We start from the raw sequence: 12,245 nt of genomic DNA on the forward strand, positions 1-12,245 counted from the left end.
TATAGTATGTATATAACAGAATACTAATTTAATATGTAATATATCAATATCAATATTAATATTGATGTTGGTTTTTTCGTATATAGTTTTTGATTGTACGATTATAAATATTTATATACATTTGCATGTATATATTATAATGTTATATTTTATGTATAGGGGGTTGCAATGCACGTGAAAAAAACTGTTTATAGTAGTTAATTACGATATGCCTACCGGAATCGATGAGGAAAAAAAGTGGGGAAAACACAAAAATTATCGTCTATAATATAGTATAGGTAGTTATACATAATATTATATGCATATTTACAAGCACGCGCACAACACACACCACACACACATATTACTCAGGTATGACATTCAAATATATTATACTGGACCTATTTTTTTTTTTTAATATTACATTATATTTTATTCATTTCTCTCGCAGTAGATAGTATATTATCGAGATGAACGGCGGCATCGATGTCCGAACATGCGAAAATCGTGTATTTCACTAGTTGACGTGTGTACGACGAACGTATGTTTCATTTGTGGTATCAAACACACACACTCAAGCACACTACACACACGTTCATATTATGTATCGTTACCATATAGCCATCATCATCGTCCTTCAAAATTAACATTCGGCCTAATTTTTTTCTGTGCAAAAATGTATATTATAATATATAGTGTCTCACTTCGGCTGCAGCAGTGGGAACAATAATATGATTATTACGATTCTGCTACGGCAAGACGCGTGTATATTGGTACACTCGTCGTATGGAAATATTGGTGGTGGTGTTGGTAGAGGTGTTTGCGTGTGGGGAGAAGGGAATTTAATTTTGGCTTATGTACAAAAAAAAATAATTAAATAAAAAACAATATTGTGAGTCTGAAAATTTGTACTGGCCAACTCGATTTTTTATATCGCAAATAAAAACACAAATATGATATATATAGTATATATTATAGGGATTGCTGTAGAAATATTTTTTTTTGCTACATGCCCAGAAACGAAAAAACCAAACCGCGCGAGGCGTCATAAAATAAAATAAAAATGGCTTGACACTTCCCTCAGTCTCAAAAATTTATTTCGAAAACATTCAAAATGTATATATTATGATATATATATATATATACTGTGTTTTTGCTTCGTAAATTTTAAATCGTATTTACAAAAAAAAGAAAGAAAAAAAGAGGTCACTATTTTAACCATTATATATATAATTATCAAACATAATATATAAATGTAGTGTTTACACATATACACATATGTATATTATATAGGTAATGTTCAAAAAGGAAAACGTCAAATCGGTTTGAACCGTTAATAACTATATACCAGGATGAATATCATAGCTATAACTACGATGGGCAAAAAATCAAATTATTTTGTAACTTACACGGTAAAATGTATAATATATACAGAATAAAACCAAATGCGATCCTTAAAATGTATATCACATTTAAAAAGAAAAAGAAAAAAGAAATGTTTTCACAATAAATGTATTATATATAATTATACTTCTACATAAACATAAATATTTTATAATTTGATATATATATCACGCGGGGCATCGTCGTCGGAAAAAAAATCGGTCAATTTTTAAATTTGTACATTTTTGTTTTAATATTTCTCTCGTAAATCCAAAAAAAAATAGTTACGCAGAAAACTTTTGTATAATAATTATTAAATAGAATAAAGATAGTTTTTATATATTATATATATATATAGAGAGAGAGAGAAAAATAAGAGCGTGAGATATATATTTATAAATATATTGATATTATATTATATAATTAAACTTAAACTCGTAAGGCCTAATATTTTATAGTAATATGTACACAGTTTTATGTATTGCCACAAAAAAAATAATTAAAATTAAAACAAAAAAAAATTATTAAAATAGGAAAACGATCACCGCACCTGTTTTGGTTTGCGTATAGAAACCCCATTTGTTTCCAATTGTTGATTTTTTTCGTGTTTTGGTCTAGAGATTGACTCTCGTGAGATCGAGTCGATGCGGTTACGTACGGCAACGGGGAGTGTGGTGGGCGGGGTGAGGGTGGCTTACGCTTCCATTGCCACCTGAGCGGGAGCAGGAGATGGTGGCGTGGGGGTACCACTGCCGACGGCAGACGTCGGCGACGGGGACAGCTTTTTGGACAGGTTGAGCGGCTGCTGGTGAGCGGCCGCCGCCTCGGCTGCGGCTGCGGCTGCGTTGGTAATGCCCACCTGGAGGTTGACAACGTTGGGTGAAGGCGTGCGGCGCATGACCATCGACAGCGCCGACGGCGGCGGAGACGCACACGACGAAGACGACGGCGATAGGACGCGCGCCAAAACGCCACCACTGCTCACCGTCGACGACGCATACCTGCTGGTGGGCGGCGTCGGCGACAATCTGCAACTGTTCTGGGCCAAGGCAGAAGTAATGACAGGCGTATGTTGCCACCTGGTCGGAGGTTGTTGTTGGTGTAGGTGGTTGTTGTTGTTATGGTGGTGGTGATGGTGGTGTTGTTGTTGGTAACCACTGCACGCCGTGTCCTCGCGCATTATAAAGTTGTGAATGTCTTCGGTGCGTTTGATCTGTTCCGCGGTCATCTTTGGGGTCTCGCGCAGTGACTTGGCCAGCGTCGAATGAGTGCTCGACAAAGACGACGACGTGAGGTGATGGTGCAATTGCGGCGAATTGTGGTGGTGGCTTTGTTGGAGGTGGTTGAGGAGGGTGCTGTTGTTGTGGACGGTAGTCGCCACTGATGGTCGGACAGCCTCAGCTTCGGCCGAGTCTTTGGCGCTACGCAGGGCGCGGAACTTTTTGTGCGGTTTGTACGCCTCGTCCATCAGTGAGTTGGTGTCGTACAACGGCGGCGCTTGGAGCACGCGCTTCAGCACCGGCATGTCCTCAATGGCAGCCGGATGGTGTGAGTCGGCCGACATGACGACGTCCTCGACGGTGGACCGCGGGCTGGAGCACACTGAAGTGGGCGCGCTGTGTGGCATTGGCCTGTCCAGCTTCTCCGTGCCCGACTCGATGCCAGAGTCAGTTGGCGAGTCCTGCTTCCGCTGGTATCGGCGGCAAGACATCGGCCGGACGATCACCTGGTGGTGTAGTTCGTCCGAAGGCGCGGCTGCATGCCGTCTGATCGGGCACACGGCCCCAGCCAGCGAAGCCGCCAACAGGGGAGCACTCGCCGCGTGTTTGCTTGGTCCATGATGGTATTCGTCTGAGCACACAGATTCGGTGCTGGACACCGATCCCAGCGGGCTCTTGACTTCGTCCAACATAGCCAGGCTCTTCATGTCTTCCACGGAAGTGGTCTCATCCGACCACGACGACGAGCCTGCCTCCTCCGGGCTCTTGCGGTTGAAATCGTCGGTGCCGTTCATCATCAGGCTCCACATGCCACCGATGTTTTGATGATGTTGGGTGGCAGCAGATGCGATGCTGGTTGTGGTGGTAGTGTCCTGGTGCTGTTGCTGTTGATGTTGTTGCTGTTGGTCTAGTTGGTTTTGCTGTTCAGTCATCTTGAACGCCAGCAGTTTCTCGGAGTGCAACGTGTTGAGCGTCCTCAAGTCCGGGATTTTCTTCAACAGTTCTTGGCACAAGCTAGGACGGTCGGGATGGTTTTGCATGAGCACCGACTGCAACGCGCATTTCAACTGTTTGTGCATGCGCTCGATGAATTCGACATTGCGTAAACCTGGGCGATCTGTTTTTGTGAAAACAAAAATAATACCAAACGTTTTAAAACTTTGCTCTCCTTAAAAATTAAAATGTTTGTAACACATTAAAGTATTTTTACGATTTGTTATTTTCGTGAATAAATAATAAACTAATATGAATAATAATTAATAATATCTTAAACTGAAACTAACCGGCAGCGATCACGATGACGGCGTTGAATAGACCAATTTCCGAATCGTTCAGTCGCATTGCGTTCAACCTCTCGGCAAACTCGAACATGGAATCGGTGAGGAATCTAGCGTTGGAGTATGCGCAAACTGATTCTCTGCGCAACACTTGACCGTTGAGCGTTACCATGCTGTTACACTGCGCGAAACAAAAAGAGGAAAAATCGAGGTCAATACACGCCGAAAAAACCGTGACACGCAAATATGCATTATATGTGTATATAGGTATATAAGTATTGATACGCGTTGGTACACAATTACTATATAAGACACTTACCTCAGAGTCGAACATGCAGGCCAAGCGAACAAGCAGCACCTCGAAAACACCGGCTTTGAGCAAGGTCACCTGGTCGTCTTGGGCGAGTAACCCGAAACCGGGTATGCGCTTGGCGAACTCGACCACGCCGCGTATAGCCGGCGAGAATCGCTTCGAAAAGTCGTTCAATAGTTCTTGTTGTCCGGTGACGGGTCGTGGACTCGGGTTCAACGGGCAAGCCTGCACATGGAAGAGACAAAAAACGGTATTGGATGAGTTAAGGTGCGACGATTAATTATTATTATATTTATCGCGGCCTTGATAGTGGCGGCGACGCATCAAGGCCAACAACGTTATTAAAAATGACAATACATATGGACAAGATGACGATAAAAATAATAATAAGAGAGATGTATCGGGTTTTCAAACGGGTTGCACCATCGCGCTCGAGCGGAACACAACGGCGTTTGAACCACGACGATCGCCACCGGTCGCCGCGGCCAGCGTATACGGAAAAACGTTTAAGTGGAGGGGCGGAGAGAGGAGTGTGAGAGGCGTACGTCACCCGCGTCGCGGCAGGTAATAAAATAATAATTATTATAAAGTCGTTTAGGAAATTCGGTGGCAACAAGGCCAAGGACGTGTCGCGGAGAAATTGGTACTACTACGTTGTGCCTTATTACCCGGGGCGGCAGCTGCGTGAAAACAGCTAAGAACAACATTTCAAAAAATAAATAAATAAACTCAAAACAATTTTAACCAAATGAAATGGATCCAAAACCAAGCACCGCGAACGATGCAATATACGTTTGCACGTATGCACTGTGCACGAGAATATATAATGTTATAAAATGTATAGTTTTGTAAACACCGAGCTGTGTACACAAACATTTGCATACCAGCAGACCTTGTTGATTAACGCACAAAACACGTCGTCAAGGTTCTTCCTGAACGATATGATTATAGGTATACGCACGAATAACGTAACAAAATAAGTAGGTACACGTCAAATCTGATTTGAATAACGTTGCTGCACTATAATACATTTTAACGCGCGAAAACTATTATAATAAAGATTGAGTGTTAAACTCACCAGTGTCGGATGGCACAAGGTGTAATTTGGCTGTTCGCGGGCACGGGCCAACGTGGGCGCGACCTTGTCCGACGTGAAATCGCAAGTCTCCAGATGTGCCCTGACTACGCTGGCGACGAGTCTCTGGTCGTCTTCAAGCTCCGCCACGGCGGCCTTCTCCTGGCTTTTGGAGTTACTGCTGTGCTGCATGGCGGCCATTATACGAGCCTTTTCCCGTTTAGGCACACGGCCGAATCGTACAGCTGTAAAAGATAAAAATACGGTCCGTTTAGAAAAAAAATTATTTAACAAAACCGAACGCACAAAAATAGTTTTATAGTCAGTATGTAATAAATGTAGTAAAATATATTGGATATCAGTAAATAAGTGAACATAAGTAGTGAGTGTGAGGGTGCGAAGGGAAGAAAAAAAAAACCAGGTCAGTCGTTCGTACGTTTTGTCGTGGAATCGCATTTGGCCAACATGATGATGCGACCGTCGTGAACGCGCGCGGATGTTACACTGCGACTGCTCTCAGCTACGGACGCCGTCAGCGCAGCACACACGAAACGAACAACGGTGGCAGCGGCGGCGGCGGTGACGGCGGCGGTAGCGGTAGCAGCAGGTGCCGGGCAAATATCCTGCGCACTGTCCCTTTCGAGGCGGCGGCTACCACCCACACTCACAAACACACACACTGGAGCGCGCGCACATATTTTTCAGACATAACACCCGCGGGGGTAGATATTTGCCCTTGACTCGTAATGCCCTTGAAACGAACCGAGCGAATCGATCCAGACCACCGTCGAAACGCGTGATGTATATTATACGTGTGCGTGGGACTGTGGGCGAGCGTTGACGAAAGCCAAGAAGAGGAGAAAAATCGCGACGGTGAAAGTCAAACAATAATAATGGTATGAAATAATATTATTGATATTCATTCGTGTCGGTTTTTTCTATTATCTTTTTTTCACGCGGCTCTCCCGAGATGTGATTTGGGTCGTCGTAGTCGTCGTCGTTCGTGGGGGCGCGAATGAGAGAGAAATTGGTACACAATTTCACTTTTACCGAGGTCGACTAGAAAGTAAGCGTACGACAACACGCACGAACGCGCGCGCGCCCGCGCAACTATAACGCTGCGCGCGGAGAGGGAACCGCCGACGCGCGGTTCTGCGGCGTGTGCGCTCGTGACGAGGACGACGAAAGCGCGCGGTGGCCCCAAAAAAACAAATACACACAGCGTGCGCATCTTTACGATTTAATACCGCAAAATTTGTTTACTTCAAGCGAAAATATACTAAAAATCCAAATAAATAAATACGTACGGGCGTTGGAGTAACGTACGACTCCGTTGCAGAGTATATCCTTAAGGATGGATTTTTTACTCATTTTGGTATAGTTTTAAAAAATAATTATATCAACGACGATATTAATAAACTGACAAAAAAAAAACACCAACACACGATTTGTTATTTTTTTTCTCGAACAGCGAACAAACAAAAATGGCACTACGAAAAATCGCAATTATCCCGAGTTTGAAGACGACGGTAATAAATTATTGTCATTATCGTAAGAGAAACCTAAAACAGCGATCGGCAACGAAATTCGAAAAAATATCGCACAGTACCAATATCACGCGGTAGCAACACTGCCGGTACGCGATGCGACCAAGTTTCGTACGACGAACGACATTTCCCGGACGAGACCGGACGAGCGTACGCGGTTCACGATCACAATGAGCCCGTTTCACGGCCACACGCCAACGTCCGCCACTGCGTTCGATTCGGCGGCGCCCGTTGGTGGGGACTCGGCGGCGGCGGCAATGGTACACGTCGAGAAGAGTAGGGTCGGCGGCGGCGGGTACGAGATGGCACGGCGCCCCCCACCCACTCACTCAACAAACGACGACGACGACGACGCCGCCGCCCAGTGAAGTACGCTTCGGTCGATCGCGTACCCTTGAACTTGGGCACGGCGCGTGCGGCAGCGAATCGCGCGACACGCTCAAAGACACTCCTCCACCCCAGGAACCCCGTCGTCGAGCACCTTTTGACGAATCTCCAAAGAGACGCATTTGGGTAGCGGTCGTTTTGCGCACAACGATACATTAATGTATTATTATTAATAACGATATTATAATAAGTATAAATGATTATAGTTATAATTATTACACACCGTGCGGTGGCGGCCACAAAATGCTGAGTCCAACAAGAACGTTTTCGGGTAGTGTATTTTCTGTGTCGATCGGTCGACGATATTGTATGATTATTATTATTAATGCAGCTGGTCGAGCACAAAAGCCGTCTCAAACGCGCGCGCAAAACAAAAAAAACGACGAGTTTATCTCTATATACATTATTGCTCCGAGGTCGACCGATAGCGCGCGGAGTGCACTTGTTGTAGGCGCGTTCACAAGGTCGGTAACTCAGAATAATAGTATTGATATTGTAATTTATAATAACATTGGTTACAGTCTGTATGTTATAAATCGTTACGAGTGCTGTACTTGTAATCGGTCGTCTGTCGTGTGGCCTTTTTTTGTCGTATTTTTCGAACAATACGCCTCCGCAAATCCTAAGATGCTTGTACCTATCGTGGATCGCAAATTTTTGTTTGTCGACGGTCGGGCACATCGGCACCGCCATCTGGCGGGCCGGCCGCTGCAACCACAATCACGCCGTCAGGCCGCTAGAGGTCGCCACCATTTGTCGCGAAACGACCGTGACAATATTATTATTATTTTTATTACTATTATTATTATTATTTTTGTTTGCGAATAAGCCCCACTTTTTTGGTATTTTTTTTTTCACTCACCGAAAGAAAAAGTTCAAACGTCAATTCCAAACAAAATCAATCTTTTTATTCTGTCGATAAAATCCCAATAACATATTATATATAATATTTCTCATAATCGGAAGTTCGGATATTTTTCAATCAAAAACCGAGTTAAAATTTGTATCGACATAACATTTTAGAATTGTCCGGTATTGTTTTGCAAAAAATATTGTTATCTAATAGAGGAGGCGGCCGAGGGAACGGTATCGGCGGCAGCGGCGGTTGTTGTGCAGTTGCTGGCGGGAGAGTAATCGGGGCGGCCATCGACATCGAGAGTTGAACGAACTGCTAAAAAACAGGTCATTGCGACTGTTCTTTGTGTATGCGCATAATAAACCACTCAGCAGCGGCGGCGGCGTTACGTCATTGACCGATTACACACACATATATTATATTGTGCTATACACATTGGTTGATAGGACAGTCATATATATACACATGCATGCATGTATTTATGTATTTGTGTATGTACTATGCATGTACAAAGCATAAATACATAATATATATGACGATATTCTGTACAACCGATATAATAATATGACATCGTCGAGTGTGCCGAAATTGTTGAAAAATAAGAAGCAAAAAAATATGTGTGAATATAATACATTAAATATATTGAAATTATTCAATTATTGTCTGCCAAATATAACGACAACAAAAAAATAAACAAATAAACAATATGATTTAATTAATAGTAGGTAATGTGAGGAACTACGGAGACGGTCGAGGTGACGGTTAAAAATCGCGTTTGACGAATTAATCGCAACTCGGTCGCTGGTAGGTATAGGTCATGGAAAAATATATAAAGGTGCCACACATATTATATTCTTGCAGCTAGACACAGTGTTTATGAGTGTATTTAAATAGCCGAAGGTTAGGGCTTAGGTTAGGTATATCGTTGTATGTGTATATATATATATATATATATATATAGTCGGGCAGACGGGTTTTCGTATGTGTATGGCAATTTATTAAATTATATTAATATAATATAATATGTAATAGGTAAGTAATAATAATTAAAATGGTACTAAACTAATATTTAAACTATTGTTATTGTTATTATTATAATATACAAAAAACTATGCTCACCGTCTCGACTCATGCCGACGCTGATGCACTTGCGGAGCCGGCAGTATTGACACCTGTTCCTGTTGATCCGCAAGATGTTGCACTGTTGGTTTTTGGTGCATGGTCGGTACTGGATCTTCTGCTGAATGCTCCGGCGGAAAAAGCCCTGTAACCGATCGGTGGTTGAAGTATAGTTATTGGACGAACTGGTCGTGCTACAGTCGGAATCGTCCGTGTCCGCCGCGCTGGACTCGGCGCCGGAATCGCCGGCGCAACGCCAGCACGCAGACGACGTTTTTTCCGTACAAATTGGAGGCATTTCTTCGACGTATAATATTATATATATTATTAATTACGACGTGCGAGTATGTTATATTATCATTAACCAATAATAGAGTAAAACCGATATGATGAACGATTTTTTTTTCACTACTACTATATTATTATATTATATATGAGCACACAATTTTTTTTCACAGTTTTCGCGTTTGATATCGTATATTATCAAGTATGTAATTCATATATATTTATTATCGTAAAGAGAAGAAAAAAATTTTCGTCGCTTTTTCGCACACACTCGAACACACACACACTAAGGCTATCAGCTCGCGACTGCAGGCGCGTCTACAATATTGTAATATACGCGCCACACTACTCCGGTTGGCTTGCACGACGGTTCTGCCGGTCGGCGGCGGCGGCGACGATGACCCAATTGCGGTGCGTTAAACTCGTCGCTGCCGCCACCACCACCACGGTAAAAATATATATTATTATTATTATTATTATATTACGCGACTCAGCTCTGTTATAATAACGTCTAGAAAACAACGCGGCCGCGGGAGGAATGACTCCCACCGGGCGCGGGTGCAAAAAACTGCACGCACACGTACCTATATATATATAAATAATATAATCTACCTGACTGACTGCCTTATATATACATATATATTATGTATACCTGCAAGTCGACGGGGCCCGTTATATGACGCACAGAAGATGCAGCGCGACCGTGGTTGCGGTATATTATAATAATAATATGTACTCGAGGAGGGGAGAAGAGAGCTGGTGGTGGCGGTACACAATATTATTATTATTATGATTATATATATATATATATATACATATTTTTGTGTGTATACCTACATATACAAGTAAAAGTACATAACGGTGCGCGTTATAATAATACTAATATATATATAGGTAACCTTTTCACAGCTTCCCCACCCGATCGCACCAGTATACATATGATATAGTTTAACAGCGGAGTCAACAACATGATGTGTTCGAGTTCTTTAGCAAAAAACTGGGGAAGGGGGTAGCTGTTCATATTTATCTCGTTATGAGTTATATTGTTATTCCGATGACCACCACACCACGACACAATAAATGTTTTCAATCCAATTCGGCAGCAGTAGGATATAAAAAGTTATTAGTACATATTATTAAAATAATGACGCGAGCACCTCTCCACCCATGTATATGATATTATATTTAAATTAATATATTATTCTGTGTGACTGTGTGTACCTTAACATTTCCTATTTTACCAGGAGTTTGTTCGGCCGCACACTTAACACTACGCCACTTTATGGGCATTAGAACTCGAGTAGTGCGTGTGTACTTATAGGTGTGATAAATGCGATATTCGATCAATGAACTCGGTGACACGTATATATCATATAGCCTCACATTTATCACTGTGTATATAAGGTATACGATAATATTGTTTTATGATATTTGCACTCGCATAAACCGCGTGCGTGTTCAAAAATCACTGCGAAACTAGAGCGTTAAAAAATTTAGATTGCGCGAATTGTATAACATAATATATTGTTTGCGTATACATATGTGCAGGCATAACATGATAATGTTTATATGGCAGGTCAAACGACACTCGAATATTTAGTTAGTCGTTGGGATAATATCTGTGTCATAAAAAAAAAAATGCGAAGGACAAAGCGCGATGATAAATTCATATAACATTATTATATAGGTATGTGTATATGTGCACATGTATATTATAACTTTTTTTATGTTGCGTGGGGAATGACGACGAGCAAGTCGTTTTATTTTTTTTTTACAATTTAATTGACGATTGACCTAAAACCAAAATAGTAAAAATTAAATAATAAACCGCCCAACCATCGGATTATCAGAAAATAATAGGCTAGAACAGTTTAGGAGAGATTTTTGAGATAAAAAATAGCCATCGTCGTTATCGACGATTTATAGGACGACAAAATGGATTTTGCAAACATTTAACACAGATCCGTTTTGATAAATATGCAAATAGAACACCATACGCACATACATACAACACATTTGTAATATAATATATTATAATATAAAACGTGCGAGTGTATGCGGTTTGTTGGCCTGGCGAAAAGTCATTGGCCTATGACGTCATATCGGCCTAATTTCATCACGAATACCCGGTCCGCCCTGGTTGCGGCGGCGACGGCGCGCTGAGCGGTGTCAACGCACTCGTCGGCGGTGGTGGCCGGGTCATAACTCCCGGGGATTTCCAAATCACGAGAGAGAACGTCGTCGATAAACAAGTGCGTACATCGCATATTATGATATTAATACTTATATGATGAGTAATGCTATAAGTGAACAAAATATGGTAGATAATAAAAACGGACCGTACTTGACTACGAAGAGGAGGAGGTTATAAAATCCACAGTCGTCCGGCTACGGTGTACGATAAATCTCTATACTCAAATTTTTACAGTTATAGGACGGAACACAAAAACCTAAACAACAACAACGTATGTGCGTTACATAATATTATATACATATATATACCTACACGAAAAAGAATAAAAAAGGCTAACGGGATTCACTGCAACAACCCTCGGACCTCCGACGAGGTCAGCGTCAACAAGTAGTTGTGATATTATAATACATATTATAATAATATTATAATATATACGAACAGACGTATTCTAAGCACTCGTGGTTTATACCATGATAATATAGTAGCCCTGAACCGACCGCCCGCCGTTTGCGGTACGCGCGCATTTTTATGTACACGTCAACCCTTATTTTTTTGTTCCCGACCCGGTAATGTACGAGCGACGCGACAGGGCGATAATGTAACGACAACG

General features: G+C 42.0%; 1 protein-coding gene across 4 annotated transcripts in view; it reads right to left on the reverse strand.

The window, feature by feature from the left end:
- Positions 1–1,833: 1,833 nt before the first annotated feature.
- The window catches only part of LOC111028126 (nuclear hormone receptor E75-like), a 36,160-nt gene continuing 25,748 nt past the window's right edge, over positions 1,834–12,245 (reverse strand). For all 4 annotated transcript variants that reach the window (XM_022306663.1, XM_022306664.1, XM_022306665.1 and 1 more), the window contains exons 3-7: positions 9,157–9,301; positions 5,251–5,492; positions 4,179–4,397; positions 3,866–4,040; positions 1,834–3,699 (exon numbers count right to left, since the gene is read on the reverse strand). In XM_022306663.1, coding sequence (XP_022162355.1) covers positions 2,057–3,699; positions 3,866–4,040; positions 4,179–4,397; positions 5,251–5,492; positions 9,157–9,301 — 2,424 coding nt within the window. In that variant the 3' untranslated portion in view covers positions 1,834–2,056. The remainder of the gene's footprint in view (positions 3,700–3,865; positions 4,041–4,178; positions 4,398–5,250; positions 5,493–9,156; positions 9,302–12,245) is intronic.

The sequence above is a fragment of the Myzus persicae genome, unplaced genomic scaffold (genome assembly GCF_001856785.1).
Source record: "Myzus persicae strain clone G006 unplaced genomic scaffold, MPER_G0061.0, whole genome shotgun sequence".
Taxonomy (NCBI): domain Eukaryota; kingdom Metazoa; phylum Arthropoda; class Insecta; order Hemiptera; family Aphididae; genus Myzus; species Myzus persicae.